This window comes from Alligator sinensis, unplaced genomic scaffold (genome assembly GCF_000455745.1).
Source record: "Alligator sinensis unplaced genomic scaffold, ASM45574v1 scaffold809_1, whole genome shotgun sequence".
Classification (NCBI taxonomy): domain Eukaryota; kingdom Metazoa; phylum Chordata; order Crocodylia; family Alligatoridae; genus Alligator; species Alligator sinensis.
The window spans coordinates 2,820,275-2,838,169 of NW_005841956.1; the positions used below are offsets into that span (position 1 = coordinate 2,820,275).

Below are 17,895 nucleotides of genomic sequence, written 5' to 3' on the forward strand. Positions count from 1 at the left end.
GTAGTTAGGGCGGTTCACTTAAATCCACCCACTAGGACCTGGCTTCAAGGCTCCTATCTTCCCTTCAAGTGACTCTGGGCGCATGGCCCTAGTGCTGCACCCCCAGTGCAACAGGACTTCTTAAGCCCTCTATCACGGCGCCCCTCGGCGTTAATGAGGCCTCCTCCTCCCCTACAGCCTCAACCATAAACCAGCGGCTTTAACATTAAACGTAAACCATAGGCCCCTATGGACATATAACAAAAATAAAAATGAGAAGCAAACTGCCCGCTTACATGTAATTGTGCTTCTGTCTCACAGCGTGGCACATTCTTCCCAAGGAGACTGCCGCAGCTGCTCCATAGTCATCAGGAGTCTCCCTCTCTGCTGCCTCCCTGACCTTCTCCGCTTGACTTTTATATGGTTCTGGTCTTTCCCTTCCTGTCACCTGACCAGCTGGCAAGGCTCAGTCCTTACCCACTGCTCGGCTAGATGGCTGTGCCGGGAAGATTCTGGATTTAAAGGTGCTGCTCTGCTTCCTGATAACAGGGCTAGGGTTCCCTGTTACAGGTGGCAAGTCCTCCCCTCAGTCCAGGGGATTGTGTTTACTTCAGCAAGAATAAGGCTAGTAGTGTGGCTCAGAGTTGTACCTCTTTTTGACAGGTATCTGATTGCTAATACTAACTACACATCTATCAAAGAGGACTGGAGAGTTTTCCCACCCCTGCAGGGGAGCTGACCAGTCTCTCTTTCTCCCTGAGCAAGCTCCCACCAGTATCTTTAGCAAATATAGCTCTCAATACCTATATGAGCACCAGGAATGGTAAGATGCATGAGACCTAAGTCATTACTGTCTCTACAGTACCTGAAGATCCTGAACTAGAAGGTTCACTACCAAAGCAAAGCATCATCCATTGGCTGCAGCTCACAGCTAATCGAAGTGTGAGTCAAACCCTTCCCCCACCCTAAATGCCAGTTTTTGAGTGAAGCTGGTTGAGAATTATTTTGAAATCCTGTTGCGTAGTAAATTTTCAACATGTTCAAACTGAGACTTTTTGCAGAAACCTCAGTTTCAGTAACACTTCTGTCACAAATGTGTCTCAGCTGTAGGATGGAATTTTTGGTCACCAATAGAGACCCACCTGCTGTAGTCAGTTTTTTACGATACTCAATTGGCTTGTAGGACATCCAGGGCCACATCTCTGCTCAGGATGAGGCACAGAAGAGACTTGCATATGAGTCTTCCATATCTAGGATGATCATATGTCCTCTATTGGCTGGGAGAATCCTGGATTTTGCAGGCAGTCCCAGCTAGTTGGTGTAAATTAAAGCAAAAGTCCCAGATCTAGCTGCAGCAGCCTCTGCCTCTAGCTACTTTTAGTGCCCATGCTGGCTTCTGCTGAGCAACAACTGGAGGTGGGGTGCAGGCTGGCCTGGGCACTGCTCCTCCTGCCTGGCGGGGATTGGCTGGCGCAGAGCGGGACGGGCCAAGGCATGGGACCAGGACCTGGGCTCAGGCATCTGCGTGGAGTAAGCTGGGGTGGCTGCTTGCCACCAGCAGTCTTGTGCCTTGCTGCTGTGGCTGGTGCCAAGACTCAGGCTACCCGTGGCAGCTCTGGGCAACTGGTGGAGGCAAAGAGAAGGGGCTGGACCCGATTCTGCATGTGGGGGATGCATCTCAGCTGCCGGCCTCCATGCTGTCCTCCCCTGCCCTGCCCTGCCTCAACACCGGGGTCCTGGGAGCTGCATGGTTGGGGAGGGAGTGTGTGCATGCGCATGGTTGGGGGTATATGTATGTGCATGCATGTGTGTGTGTGTGTGTGTGCAGGATTTGGGGTGTGTGCATCCATGTGCCCATATGCTGGTATCCCCCATCCTAGATTCCCTTAATAATATGGTCATCCTACCCTTATCTCACATGAATGTAACTACAGTACCAAGCTTGTCAGCCTCTCCTGTTGGAACAATTCCACTTCGAATGCATTAAGAAATGCTGTTTGAGTCAGAGAGGGAGACTGACTATAGCCGACTGTTTGGGCACTCGGAGGGGAGGAGGGCGGGGAGGGGGTGTAGGAGACCAAAATTTAAATTTCTGCTCCACTTGATTCCAAAAAGGGACTTGACCCTCCACATCCCAGGTGAGTGTTCTGGCTATTGGGTATTCCAGGCTGGGTGGTCTCTCTCTCTCTCTCTCTCTTTGTTTTGCAAACATTTTCATTGGTTCTTGATTTGTCCTGGTGCAATTTGGGAACATTTCTGAAGTTAATTTTCAAGGCAAAAGGGACAGGATTCTTGCCCCACTCTGAAGTTTGATGTTGAAATGGTTAAAACTCTCTGGCCATGCTCTGTGCTAGGGAGTGAGAGTCACAGCAGCTGGACTGGGAACCATGTGGACAAGGAGTGAAGAGCACAAGTCATTTCTAAGATCAGGGTGTTTGACAGCCTTCCAGGCTTAATGAAATATAATGAAAGAAAGCTAATGAGCTTTCTTCAGGAGGCCCAAGGAAAAGACAGTTAGAGGAATGCAGGCATCTGGCAGGAGTTGAACATGATTAAGTATATTATAACTATTGCTCAGAATAAAACAGAATGGATATTATTAAATGGTCTACAGCAGCGGTTCCCGATCTACCTAACACCAGTGGTACACAGACCACCTGTCATGTACAGATGTTACCTGTCAGTAACATCTGTACATGTTAACAGATTTATTATAATTACTTTATATGACAAAGTTTGCTGGTGGTACTTAAGGTTGAACTGAAAAATTTGCAGGTGGTACTTAAGGTTGTATCATTTTGAACTGGTGCACAATCTGCCAGAGTTTGCGAACAGCTGGTCAACAGCAATTTCCTGTCATTAGATCCATTTAGTTGACTGTGCCTTAATTGCCTCAAACAGCCACTCATGAGAGAATATTTCTTTTCCCCTGTTTAGACAAAGGCAGAAATATGAAAATAGGAGCGTGTCCACAGTTGGCCAATGGGATTCTGTATGGCTATCATTTCTATACCAGGAAAATGTATGTGCTAATAGGGGATACCTGGGGTCTGAGTGCTCAGAGCAGTGGTAATGGAAGAAAGAAGTTGGTAGCTCATTTATACAACTGGCCCAGTATGGAATGAAAGCTTTTAATACTAATAACTGTTTAGTGCCCTGTATGAAATGGCTGTGGTGCCTGCATTTAGTTGTGAGTAACCCAAGACCACACCGAAGCCAGCCTTTGGATCCTGGTGGACAGTCTCAGAAGAAACACTGAAGTGCCATGAGGTTGTCTTTTCACCCCAAAGGCACCCCCTGAGGGGCAGAACTGAGGCACAGTTGAGAGCAGCAGGACGTGGGGCACAACTGCTTTGCTATTACCTGTACTATACTTCTCCAAGGATCAGACACTCCCCAGGCTGTCACTTAGTGCTTCCTCCATCATTTAGTTCTCCCTTTCCCTCTCAGACACCACACAGCTGTGATCACCACAGATGGCCCATGAAGAATAACTTTCCATTAGCCAAGGAAAGGAGGCACTGACTTAAAGAGGCATTTCCATCTCTAATACCTATTCTGCACTTTTATCAGGAAGCGCTCCAGAAGACAGGGCAGCTGCTTTTCACCTTCCCTACTTAACTGCTAAATAGACTTGCAAGTGCCATTTTCAACATTTAAGGAAATCCCTTAATCTTAGGCCCACCCTGTTTCAAGCCTCACTTACCACAGGAAGCATCCATGATAAATGAGGTTGTTCTTAATAAACTCAGTTGGTGCTTGAAAACTTGTACCTCTCTTCATAGTCTTCAGGCTTTACTTGTGATACAGTCAGACTGGTCTGAGTGTTTCTCTGGCAACCTGTCAGGATTAGGGCAAACACCCCACTTCATTGCATATGCTTGACTCAAAGGTCAAGAGATCCCTCACAGCAGAACTCTGACACAGTCAAGCTTCAGGTTAGCTTAAATAAAATAATATATATTTGACACAAAGTGGAGAAAGAGAATCAAATCACACAGTTTTACAGCATATCAGCTCACCATTGTCCTGGGAACTGTACAAACACTTATATATTGCACTTTAATTTCCACTTACAGATTGGGAATCGTCAAGGCATTTGACAGCACTTGTAAAAGCTTTATTTCCCCACAATCACATATACTGAAGCTCTGGACGCATTAGTTGAAACATTTTCCCTGAGGTATGTATATGCACAGTGATATGTCAGCAGTGCTGATGGCTGAGGCACAGCCATTGTTATGCTCCTAAATGGAGTCATTCAGACACTATGCCATTGAATACGTCTCCACCATGTCTCCACCACTGCCAGGGTCTCCCACTCTTGCTTCCAAGTGCCAAACCCAGAAACATGGTAGTGAAGCACTTTGAGAGGTATCCTTCTGTGGCTAATTCTAAGATTCAGTCACTGATGAATCTGACAGCAGCAATGGAAGGATACCCAGGAGTGCCCCCATCACCACTTGTCCAGGTTTGGCACACATGAATAGGTGGATTAGTTGGCTGGAAGCTTGGGCAGGGACCTAGTATAGATGTACTCATTATGCATAATATGTGCATTTGTCTCACTGCTCATAAAAATAGAGAAATCAAATCTAATGAAAATACCTTCTCCCCTGCATTTTCATCTTACTTTCAGATATCAGCAATTCTTGTTTAGTTTGGGCTATTTGGCTTCAGTTCAGTCAGGCTTGTGGTCCTTAAGAAGACAGTGGCCAACCCAGCTCTAGCAGTGGAGTGAAGGTGGAATTCTGTGGAAGAGTTCTTCTTCAGTTGGGAAAGACAATTAGATCAAGTGAACCTGGCTCATCCTTGTGTTGTCTTCTTCAGGAACAGAAATGCACTACAGAAACCTTTGTGCCTTTGCTACTTCTCCTCCACTAGCTGAATGGGTTCAAAGATCTTCCGTGGGAACACTTTCTGTTAGCAAGGCACTGAGGAGTGTAGGGGAGAAATTAGGGCTGCAGAGCTCCTTGTTTGGCTTTCCAAGGTGGGTCACTTGCTAATGTTTGAAATGATACCCCACAGTCCTTGCTGGCAAAGGTGTTCTAAACTATGCTCCAGGTATGGGATTAAGGCTTTTCATAGCTGCTAAATCACTTGATTCTTTTGAGACATGAGTTTGAAGCCATCATCCAGTATGGATCTCCTGTTGCGTCTTAATTTTTTTTGCCTTTCAAGACGGATGATCACTCCCAGCAGGAAGCTGGCAGTGAGGAACAGTACAATTCCTGCAACGGTCAGAATGATGATTGTGGTCTGCACTTGCCCTGGATCCAGCTTATATCCAAACATACTGAAATTCTTTGACTCATCATCCGGAGGAGTTGTCACTGCGAGCAAACAAATGGAAAAGGTGACAGTTGGGGGAGGGGGCAGAAATAAGACAATTTAAGGGGTCAGAGAAATGTAGAAAGAGGGGAGTTGGTGGAGAGAGAGACCCAGCTCTATGGGAAGTCAAACCAATCACTGTCCAGTCCTACAGCTCTTTTATTGGCTAGGTCTTGTAGAGATTCTCCGGGGGGAGCAATAATTTAACCTTCCATTCAAGAACCGCAATGTCCTTTGCCAACCCCCATTCACTGAATCATGCACAAGCCTTTGGGCAAGTAACACAGGGATAACTGAAGCACAGACACACATCAGGGCAGATGTTTTGAAAACCCAGAAGGTGGCAATAGACCCCACCTGGTTCTCTGCCGTGCTGGGGAGGGAGGCATAAAACAGCAGGGAAGCACAGAAAGGCTTTTATGATGAGAGGTAAAGTAACTTGCTCAGTAGATTAGTGGCAGAGCCAGGAATAAAACCCAGCTTTGATTCCTACTCACTGCTACGTAGTAAGCATGCAAAAGCACTTCACAGCTTCACCTGCTGCCAGTGTCCTCATCCTGCTTCTAGAACTGATATCTTTATGGTAAATCCTAACACCCCAGGCTCACTCCTCACTTCAGTTCTGCTCTTCCAAACCATTGTGTCCTTGCAGTGACTTGATCAGACATGACCACGATGAACCGTTAAAGATCTTTAGCTCCCTACCATTGTGAGTTCTCTTTTGTGTTTTGCAAGGATGTGGAAACCTTTTGTAGAAGCAAAGATATTTGTGTGAATGACAACCACAGACTAGAGCTTTTGTGCGAGTTAATGTTATGAGTGTTTGAGACTGGTATAAAATTAACTGCTTATTCCTATTAATCCTGCTTCAGTGAATGTTATATCTCCTCTCTTGTTTTCTGATCTCAAGGAAGTTGTTGAGGTTGTACTATAATAATAAAGCATACCTCCTCCAGCCTGTTTGACTTTTGCCACTGGCTCTGAAAAGAAATGGAAAATAAGAGAGGGATTGTTATGTTGTGCAGGAAAGAAAAGTACAAAAAAGTGGAGTTTGTGACAGGTGATTGTTATCTAGCCCAGTTACATGGTTTTAGAAGGGCATTGCTGGTCAGCATGCATGGCATTCAACAGGCATGCAAAGGACATAATGTCCAGCCTCCTCACACAAAGGGCTAATGGAAGGTGCTAGAAGCCAGCTTTCATCCAGCCCCAGCACCTGCTTAGAAAATAACTTAGACAGCAAGGACAATTTCTAAGACCCAATTTTGAACAGTAACTAGCATTAGAGGACATAGAGTTAGGTCCATGCTATGTCCTCAGTTCAGTGCAGGAGTTGTGCCTGCAGAAAAGAAGCCAGCTTGATGGGGCTTCAAAATTAACCCCTAAAGCTCTGTTCTCTAATCTTTGCTGATGGTGACAGTCATGTGTTGCTTTAGGCTGCTTCCCAGCTTCCAGCTTGGGCCCTAACACTTAAATCCCAGCAAACTCTTTTCTTTTCAGAGTTTGCTAGCTTCTTTGTCATGGAGGCTCCCACCCACCCTGCTGATCTCCCTTCCATCCAAGAGCACCCTTACACTCCCACGTGAGCACAAGCCTACCCAAGAGTACAACTCAGGCTTAACTGATGTACACAATCTCTTGATAACCTTTTGAAGAGCAGGGCACGAAAGTGCCATGAAGTATCTCTCATCACAGAGTGGCTTCTAATGCTTTGTGATGAGATCTAGATCCTCAAAATGCTTGTTTGTGCTACAGCTAGTATTCTCTGTAGTAAGCAAAATGAGACAATCACAGGGTAATGCTTCCAAGATAGGAAATAATACAAACCTAATAGTAATATCCTGGGCTCTATAAACTCTGACACCAACTTGTTTCCTAGCTTATATACAATGATTACAATGTAAGCAGGCAGAACCCAAGTTAATACTTTATTTAACTACTTAATGATTGATTACTTGATAGATGCTGACCCATTGGAAGGGCTACATAAATGCTGGTATTAATATTTGGAAGTTTCTCATGGTATTTAGGATGATGATGACTGCTGAGAGACAGATGTTTCTCTCTTACCTGGTTTGTGTAAGATGTGGAAAAGTATTTCCATACCAGCGTGGATATGATCTGAAACATGGCAATGAAGCAGCCAAGTCCCAGGGTTCCCAACCAGCATCTCCACCATCACAAAAGTCCCAGGAAACAGATCCACAACATCCGCTCTGTACATCTTGCCATACTGCCAGAACGGAATGGGGGGAAGTTAGCAATGTTCCATGTGCCTTTGGAGAACTTTAACTAAAAGCAGTTATGTTCAGCCTCTGACCTCTGACCTGCGTGCCAAATTTGGTAGTAGGGAGCAGTGACTGCACTAATTGCTGCAGCTTCTGAAACCCAGAATTAATGCTGCCACTGCTCCCCTGCTGCAAAATTTCCAGACCCCTGGAGGGCCCCCCAGGCTGCATGATACAACCCTGTGTGCCAATGCAGGGAGTCATTCTGCAGCTGGATCCAGCGCATGGGGCCAGGCTGGCCCACTGGATCACCCACAGGCCAGCTCCATGTACCAAACCTACATAAGATTAGTCCTGCAGACCAAGCCCACCCATGGGATCTGGCCTGCGGACTGGCCCCATGCCACTTATTCAGTGGAGTTTGAGCACTAGGGCTGTGCAAGGCTTCAGACCATGATTCGGATCCAGAGAAGCTTTGGGTGCTTCGGCATCTGAAGCAGCATATCTGGATTGAAGCGCTGACTTTGTTAGGCTTTCCAAAGTGGTTCGGAGCTTCCAAACTGCTTCGGAAAAGCTTCAGAGCCACCTCGGAGATTCGGCCATAGGGCATAACGGGGAATCAGTGATATATCTATAACTTTATTGTTTTTGTCTGATTTAGATGAAACTTGCAGGAGTGGAAGCCTCTGTTGAGAGCATGACACCTACCAAGTTTCAAGAAGATCAGTGTAGGGGTTCGGGGGGAACTGCACCCCAAAATCCTGAAAGTAAAACTCATGTCACGTGTACGTGTTATACTAGAGGGGTGTGAAAACTGAGGCCATGCTGTGGCCATGAAGCCTGCCAAGTTTCAAGAAGATTAGTGCAGGGGTTTGCTGCTGACAGGCAAAACTCATAACATAGACGACCCTGTGTGTGTTAAGGCACAGAGGGTTGAAAACTGCAGGAGTGGTGGCCCCTGCTGAGGCCACAAAGCCTGGCAAGTTTCAAGGAGATAGGTGCAGGGGTTTGGGGGAAACTGCACCTCAAGCTGCGGACAAGCAAAACCCATGACATGGGTGACACTGCATATGTTAAAGTGCAGCAGGGTGAAAGCTGCAGGCCTGCTAGCCCCTGCTGTGGCCAGGAAGCCTGCCAGCTGTCAAGGAGGTAGGTGCAGGAGGATTCTGGGTTCTGGGGGCGGATTGAAGCGGGAACCCGGTCCGGAGCTCCGGATCGAATCACTGGTATCCGAAGTGGCCGGATCCGAAGTCGGATCAAATAGCTGCCTGCTCGCACAGTCCTATTAAGCACCACTGGCTTAGAGTAACAAGGAACACTGTAGAGTCAGTAGGATCTGTCTGATCCTAGATGACTTTGGAGCTAACCACAGTGTATGTGTTAGAAAGAGCAACTCCAGAGTTCTAAAAGGAGGAGAGTAACCTGTCAATAGCAGATCTTGAGATGGGTGAGCTAGGGATATCAGCACTGTGGGATCCACTTTGACTGCTTTAGGCATGTAAAATCTTCTCTACTGCTGATTATGTGAAATGGCTGTAATCATACCCAGCTGGCTGACATTAATCAGGATCAAATGCATGCAGTGATGCCCACCCAGCATCATCCTTCCCTCTGAAAGCATCAGAAGATTCTCACCCTCTGTGTGAAGCTTTCGGCATGAAAATGGACTGTGTGCACATCAATCTCTTGGCCCATTCCCAGTAGGTACCAGCTCACCCAGTCTCCTTGGTACATAGTCAGCCCAGGCAAGTTTGCATAGACCCTACCATTTATGGCTGCAGTGCAAAAAATAGGTTGGAAGAACAGACAGGTTAGGTAGTCATATAGTAAGTACTCTGCTATAGCATCAGTGACCAACTTTTTGGCTCTGCAAGCCGGATGAGTGAGTTCAGACCATGAGCTGGATTCCACGCAGGGTTGATGCATGGGATCAGTCTGTGAGCCCAATCTCACACCATCCCAATCCAGCTGCATGCCAGCCTGACTCAGCCATGTGCTAGCACCATCTGGTGCACAAAGCCACATTATCCAGCCCACAGGGCTGAATAATGTGTCCATAAATTTGGCAGCAGGGAAGCAGCAATCAATAGTGCCAGCACTCCCCTACTACAAAATTTAGGAAACCTTGGGGAGCCCTGCAGGCCAGATGACTTGGCTCCACAGACGAGATCTGGCCTGTGGGCCAGGGGCTGAGTACCCCGTGCTATAGCAGGAAAGGAGCAGGCAAGACTGATTCAATACTTCAGAATTCAACTAGAGATATACGCATCAGCCATTTGTCTTTTCAAGTATGAGATTCTTACAATGGTTTTATCACTTCCCTGCCCTCCTCAACTCAGTTACTGTATCCGGTTCTTGGATGGCTTAACTGAGGCCTAAGAAAGTCAAAAGGGGTGTCTCCATGTTCACATAGTGGGGCAATAGCTCATTTTAGATCATCTCAGAATCCTCTTAAGAACAGACCACTTCCAGGAGTTGAAGTCAACAAGCACAGCTCAATGCTTTTTAAGATGAGGTCCTGTAAATACAGTCCTTATACAGCCTAATTGCTGTCATATACTATTTAAATAGTTGGCTTGTATTCTTATTGAACATTGTAAACAACACAGGTCCCCATCAATGGGTTAATTCTATCATTCTGCATGTCACACACATTACTCTTAGGTGCTAATCAGGTGCTAATTAGGGTTGTGCAAAGCTTCGGTCCCTGATTTGATTCAGCGGAGATTCAGTCTGATTCGGTGGCCAAATCTCCGAATCCAAACTGAATCAGAAAGACCCTTTAATCTCTCTGAATCGAATCGGAACCCTCTGAATCAATTTGAAGAGATTCAGAAAGATTCAAAGATTCAGACATAGAAACAACTTTAAATGTATTTTCTCCATACCTCTAGGTAGCAGGCGGCTTATGAATGCTGTGATGCTGGGGCAGATGTTGCGTCCCGCAGGAGCACAGGGAGCTCCACAGGAGCACAGGGAGCTCCCCAGTGCATTCAGCAGCAGACCTGGAAGTGGGCCAGAAGTACTTCCAGTCCACTTCTGGGTCTGCCGGGTAGTATGCAGGGCCCCACCACCACCTACTGACTTGGCAACTGGTGCCTCCTAGGTCTGGGGGGCACCCATGGTCTCCCCCACAGCTAGTCACCAAGACGGAGGGACCCAGAAGTGCTTCCTGACAGACCCAGAAGTGGACCAGAAGTATTTCCAGTCCACTTCTATGTTTGCTGCTGAGCATATGGGGGGCCCCCCTGTGCTCCTGTAGAGTGAAATTAATCTCCATCCACCCCAGCATCACAGCATTCACAAGCTGTGCCTAGTACCTCGAGGTATATAGAAAAAACATTTAAAGCTGTGTCTATGGCTGAATTCCTGATTCTTCGAATCAGCATCGAATCTTCAGATTCGGGTTCAGCCAAATCAAATCGGGGACGGTGATCTGAATCAACAAATCGAATCACCATCCCCAATTCAGGCCGAATCCAAATCGAAATCGAATATGACCCGTTTTGTACACCCCTAGTGCTAATGACTTGTAAATTGCTACACAATGGGATTTTATTTCAAAATTAACACAGCACCAATGAAAACCGTATCCTGTCTGCAAATCAAGTAAAAAGCCAAAGCACTCTATGCAGGAAAGACAGACAATGCAGTACAAATGTAAGGTGATGAGAAAGGGTGCATGATGGAGGAAACCTGTTATGTGAAATGCAAGACTCAGCTTCTGTGGGTCAGTTTCCCTATTCATAAAATGGGAATTATAATGATCTGCTGAAACTGGGAGTGTCAGGGCCCTAACTGTGTCCTGCTATGTAATGGGATGATTCGTTTAGATGGGGATGATCCTGCCTCAGTCAGAAGGTTGGACTAAATGACATCTGGAGGTCTCTTCTAGCCCTACTTCTCTATTATTTAATGTTTCTAATGCTATTATTATGTGCTGTTTATTTTTACTATTGCCAACTGACTTGTTCTACAGGAAGGAGCCATTGGGCTATGGACATTGTGAATATCTTCAGGTTTAAAATTTGCAGGGAGATAGGGTTACCATAAATCCAGGTTTTCCCAGACATGTCCTCTTTTTGGGTCCTCCCATCTCTATCTGGGCGGTTTTTAAAATATCAAGAAGTGTCTGAGATTTTGCTCTGCCTGTGCTCAGCATCAAACTTTTTTCCCAGCACTGGGCAAAGTTTTTTCCATGGCAGTGGGGGACTCTGGGTCGGGAGTGGGGGGCACAGGCACTGCCAGGGGGCTGTGGGTCAGGAGTGAGGGATATCAGCTAGGATGGGGAGAGAGGGCTGTGGGTTGGGGGCGAGGGACACCAGTATGGTCTGGGGGCAGGGTACAGTGGGTTGGGAGTGAGGGGCAGGGGCAGGGCACAGGCATATCACTGTCCCCTCCACAATCATATTACTCACTCCACTGTGCCTACCCCCGCCCCCCACCCCCCAGGACAGGTTTCTTCTTTTCTCAGACTGGAAATATGGTCAGCCTAGGGGGAAGGAAGGACTGCTGTAAAATGACATTATTACGGAAAATCTTCATGCTACTGATGCAAATGCATTATTCCTGTAATCAGCTGAAAGGACTGATCACATGGCTCAGGTCAATTAGTTTGAAATGTAATATACACTAACAGTGCTGAGATGGGTAGAGTGAAATTAATCTGACATGTTAATTCCATGTTCTCCTGTATTTCCAGCAATGAGTGGCACAGATGTATCAACAATTAACCTCACTGGCATGCATATTTCCGTTGCCTCTCTTTTACAGAGACAACCATAATCAGCTGTTTCCTAGGCAGCACAGTGATCAATAAATACCCTAATAATAACAAATGCCATATATAGGGTTTGATTCTGAAGTGCTCAGCATCTGTAATGCCAAAGGAAGTTTGAAGGTTCTCAGCAGGAATCAGGAATCAGTTTTAAGGTGTCTGTCTATCCATCTGAAGCAATTAACAGTCTAAAGTTACACACATCAACAATACAGATGTACAAAAGTACATATTTTAACTTAATACATTTCCTGCCACTGCAAGGTCTGAGGTATTGGAGTGCCCTTGTTTGGTCTGCTCCTCACCTCTGACGCATTCAGTGTTGTTAATAGAGTGCTCTGTGACTGGAGTGAGTGAGAGAAAATAGGGCAGATGTTCTTGTAAACAATTCTGGAAAAACAGATACCTGCAAATGCAAGGGACTAGACTTGATGGCCTGGGATGCCCCTTCCAGTCTCATGTTCCTAAATGTAAATGCAAATTTATCCCACCTGGATCCCTCACTCTGGTATGGAACCAGAGGAAGATGTAACTCATGGACAGGTTTCTTCCAGTCCTTTCCTCTTTGCAGTTTGAGGGTGTACAAGTTGCAAGGACTGCTCTACATGGGACCTTCTAATGCCTCCAAGAAAAATATCACCCACCGTGCAATTTATTGCTCTCTATAAATCGTTCATCCTCCAGGTTGATCTTGCTCTGATCCCCATGAGTTTCCACATTTTCCTCCAGATACCAGGACTGATTTTCATCAAAAACCAGGAAAAGGAGAGCAAACTCCTTGTTCATGTCCTTCCTTTTCCCGTTAGGGTGCAGTATCCCTTTTCGGCAGACCTTTAGGGGGCCAATCAGGCCACTGTACATATCCTAATAAGAACGAGAAGGAAATCTGAGGTATATTTCTCTGACCCTTGGTTCTGCTCCACTATGCTGCAGCAGCCTGCTAACTGCTCCCAACCCCCTGCACAAAATGTTTAATCAAAATCAATACTACTCATAAAACAAAAATGCTTGGACAGCCTGGGCCCAGCAGTTAGTCACCACCTTAAAATGGGTGCAATGAGTAACCAATGAGAGTGCAAGGGGGTCTTTGAACCACACTTTGAACAGGCACGTGTTCCATACGTAGTCATGTCTGTCAGGAAAACCAGAGTAGGCTTATCTTCTCTGCCTCTCTTTTGAGGTGCTTTTGACCTTGGGGGCACTAATACAAACCAAAACTGTGGCTGACCTTTCACAATCTGCAGGAGGTTGTGGGAGGGCTTCTAGGACTCTCAGCAGAGCTAAAGATACTTCCCTTTATGTAGGCAAATCAAAAGACATAATGCCATTAATGAAGAAGTATTTTTTTCCATTCAGTACCCTGGCTGAACAAGAATTTGGGTCTGAGGATGAGAATCAAATGGTCTCATCTCTGTGTCTAAATGAAATTTTCTACAGGCAGGATTTGCTAAGTAGTTTGAAGGTTAGGGGCTTTGTATGTTCTCTTTTAGATAAATCTTTATGCAGTAAATGAAAAGTGTTCAGAACTTCCTGAATTATCTAGGTTGCATGAATGATTTCTGCCTATTCCAATTTAGCCTTGGTTATTTAGCCAGGCAAAGCCATTATTAAATGGGACATGTGATACCACTCTGGAAATATGTGAAGAGTATGAATACTAAGCAGGAGGAGAAATTCTTTTCTGACATATAAAGTTAAGAAAGAGAAAATTTAGGCTTAACATCAGGATCAGCCTGTGGGATTCCCTCCCTAGGAGCTCTATCACATGGGGCATTCTATTCTGAATTAAAATCTATCTGTGATGGAACAAGTCTGCATTGTTTCTGAATGCTCTAGACCAGTGGTTCTCAATCTTTTTCCTACTGGGACCCATTTGTAAAGATCCACAGCCTGTCCCAACCCACGCCCCTGGCCATGCTGGTGCCTGACCCCCAGTCTCCTGCCTCCCTGGGCCATGCTCTCAATCTGCACTCCCAATCCGTAGCCCCCTGCTGGCAGCCCCCCCATCTGCCCCTGTGCCACTTGGGCTAGAGTGTGGTGGTTGCAGCAGCTGTGGCTCATGCAGGTGGTAGCAGAGCGAGTCCAGCCCTGGCATGGGCTGGAAGAAGGAGGAGGAGAGGTCTGTGGTGTCCCGTCTGCCCTGGGCTGAGGCTGCCACACTGCACCAGGCAGCCTGGTCATGGTTCCTCCCACCCCCCAAGCAGCTGCTAGCATGGGCACTGGCCCTGATGCCACCAGCCTGGCCATCCAGCTCTCCCCCACTGGAAGGGGCAGGCACCTCTGCCCTACTGCAGCTCACAACTCTTTAAAATATTCTGGTGACCCACTTTTAGGTTGCGACCCATGGGTTGAGAAATGCTGTTCTAGACAGTATTACAGGCCTTTACCATCCCTAGCTTATTTATTCTAAAGCTCCAACATTATTTTACCTTTACTGGGTCAACCATGGAGTAGTAGACCCACGAAACACAGGCAGAATCATTGGATCCTGGGCCAGACCTTTCCGGGATGTCCCACCGGTATGTTACAATTTCACCTGGGAGCCAAAGAAGTAGCATTATTATCCTCATTGTGGTAGCACCTAGCAGTTCCAATCATGGGACAGGACTAGCTGCTGTCAGGGCATACTCTGGCTACTTTCATTTCAGATGAGACATGGTCACCTTTGGAAGTCATAGAGTACAGTTAAGGAGGTATTTGACACTTACTCAAGTTCAAGTTTTTTATTATTTATTTTAGAAATAGGGGCTCGGATTGAGAGGCTGTTGTTTCAAGGGAGCAAAGTAGTCAGGACACAAATCACCAAAGCAGATTAAAGCCAAATTGGTAGCAACCTAAAGTTATGTTCCCTGATCAGAGGTATAATAGGACAGTTCTGTGCCCAGGGAACCCACAATGTATAGTGCCAGGCTGTCATGGCATAGATCAGGGTGGCACAATCAGCTGTCAATGCAATGGTGGCAATTTTGATGCCCTCCCCATCCCCCCCCCCACATCCATATCAGCCCCCCTCAGTTACACTACTGTCTCTGATAGCTATGCATGGAAATGTGTTATTGATCTCAGCCCATTTTCTAGCAAACAGCAATCCACAGTATGCAGGATAATGTCCCAGCTAACTGGCGCTCACGGGTCTCTTTGTGACGCAGGGTGGCAAGGGACTGACTGGATGATGAGCACTGAATACACTTCTTACACCAACAAACACACTCTTAGGGTTTGGGGACATAAAAGGGGTGGGGAGCTGTGAAGAAACTTGGGCTACACTTATTCGATGGGTAAAAAGAGAATGTTACTCTCCAAAGCTGCCAATCCAGCACATTTGATGAAAAGAAAAAACAACCTGAAAGTGAATATTTGACCCTAAATGTTATCACGTTAAAGAAAAAAGAAACACACATGAACCTACTGAAAAAAAAAACATCCAGGAGAGGAGAAGGCATCATTATCAGCATGTACATAAGTTAGCCCAGGCAACTAAGAGCTGGCCACAGACTCACCAGGCATTGCAGCTTCCAGCTGTCCATCATTCTTTTCCAGTACCCCATGTGCATGAATGGAGTAGGGGCGGGTAGCACTGTTCTTAAACACGATATTGAGTACATCTCCAACTTCTGCCCAGATAAAAGGACCTTGAGACAGGAAGAACATATTTTGAGGCCTGACAAGATGACATTTGCAAGGCTGCCCAGGATGGCCAAATGACTGCCCTTCTCTTTATCAGCTACTGACATCACTTTAATTTGGAGATAGGAGGGGAATTCTTCATCATCATATCTTCCCCCAACAAATTATATGTAAACACAGATTTAAGATGAACTTAAAAACTTAGGCTGACTCCTGGCCAAGGAATGCATTTCTGTATTGGTTCAGAAATCAAATGGAGCCTGATCTCTAAGCACTACTGTAATGCAAAGGAAAAGACATCTTCATCACCCACATATAGCCCCTCCTCTCCCTCTTGCCTCCACTCCTCCCATTGGCTTAAGAAGAACTCAGTATAAATTGGCTGGCATCTATGACTGTACCTGAATCAGAGTGATATGCTATTTTATATAGCTCATCTTTTCACATTGCTTGTGCTATATTGGATGGAGGTAGGGGAACTGACCCCTCTCTGGACCCTCATTGGCCATCAGTGTTTGTTCTACTGCTTTGTAGTGCTTGGTGCCCTCTTCAATAATGCTGAACTGAGAAGTTTCTTTAAGACTTAGAGATTTCCATGTGCAGTTTTCAGAAAACTTTGAAACAGTTGAATTTGCTCCCATTTTATACATAGGGAAGAACAGTTGTGAGTACCGACTTGCCCACAGACATAAAAAAGGCAGACCAAGAGTAGAGTGAAAGGACAGGACAATTACTCAAATTCAAGTGAATTAACAGGGGAACAGGAATTATTGAAAAATAGCTGATGCTTGGACACTGTTACCTGCACAGTTACCATGTGACAAGCAAAAAACAACATAGACAACATAGCCCTATTGCAGTCAATGTAGTTTTCACTTACCATGAACATTATGGACATACAGTTACCTTACATCAGCCATTCAGCAATATATCCTTCTCCCTATTAATTCACTTGAATTTGATCATATGTCCATCCCTCCAGTGATCTCAGTCTTATCTGCTCTTAGACAGTAAGACTAGGGACAGACATTACACATAAACCAGTTTAAGTGATCAGAAACCAATTTAAACCTGTAACAGAACATAAGTTCAGTGCACATAAACCAGGTTCAAAATGGCTGAAACTGGTTTAAGATGAACCTGGTTGAATGTAGCATCAGACTTAACTGATTTAATGAGACCATAAAAGCTTAACAAGACCATAAAAGCTAAGGAGGCGGTAGTCATGGGGGACCTAAACTACCCAGACATCTGCTGGGAGACGCAGACAGCAAAGTCCCACTGTTCACGCAGGTTTCTAACCTGTGTACAGGACCTCCACCTGATGCAGGAGGTACACGGTCCCACTAGGGGTAATGCCTTACTGGATCTGGTATTGGCAACGGGGGATGACATGGTAGGGGACCTACAGATCGGTAGCCATCTGGGGGACAGTGATCACTAAATAATAGAATTCTTCATAAGACGTCGCGTGGGTAAGGTAACTAGTAGGGTGAAAGTGCTAGACTTTAGGAAAGCTGATTTCAATGAACTCAGGCGATTAGTCAAGGACGCACTGCAGAGTAGGAGTTTTGAAGTGATGGGAGCCCAAGAAGGGTGGCTGTGCCTTAAGGAAATGAGCCTTTGGGCACAAAGCAAGATGATCCCCGAGCGAGGCAAAAGGGGGAAAGGGGCCAGGAGGCTTCCCTGGCTGACCAGAGAAATCCAGGGCAGCCTAAGGGACAAAAGGGGAGCACATAAAAAGTGGAAACAGGGAGAGATCACCAAAGATGAATACCCCTCCTCTGCTCGTGCTTGTAGGAAGGCAGTTAGACGGGCCAAAGCTGCCATGGAGCTGAGGATGGCAACCCAAGTAAAAGACAACAAGAAATTGTTTTTTAGATATATAGGGAGTAAAAGGAAGGCCCAGGCAGGAATAGGACCCCTGCTAAATGGGCAGAAACAACTGGTGAC

General features: G+C 46.0%; 1 protein-coding gene across 1 annotated transcript in view; it reads right to left on the reverse strand.

Annotated features, from left to right (window-relative positions):
* Window positions 1–3,962: 3,962 nt before the first annotated feature.
* Window positions 3,963–17,895, reverse strand: part of HEPH (hephaestin) — a 45,297-nt gene continuing 31,364 nt past the window's right edge. The window contains 7 exon segments of the mRNA XM_025200136.1: window positions 3,963–5,312; window positions 6,258–6,290; window positions 7,381–7,543; window positions 9,174–9,313; window positions 12,960–13,179; window positions 14,745–14,851; window positions 15,816–15,947. Of these exon segments, the coding sequence (XP_025055921.1) occupies window positions 5,071–5,312; window positions 6,258–6,290; window positions 7,381–7,543; window positions 9,174–9,313; window positions 12,960–13,179; window positions 14,745–14,851; window positions 15,816–15,947 (1,037 nt within the window). The 3' untranslated portion in view covers window positions 3,963–5,070.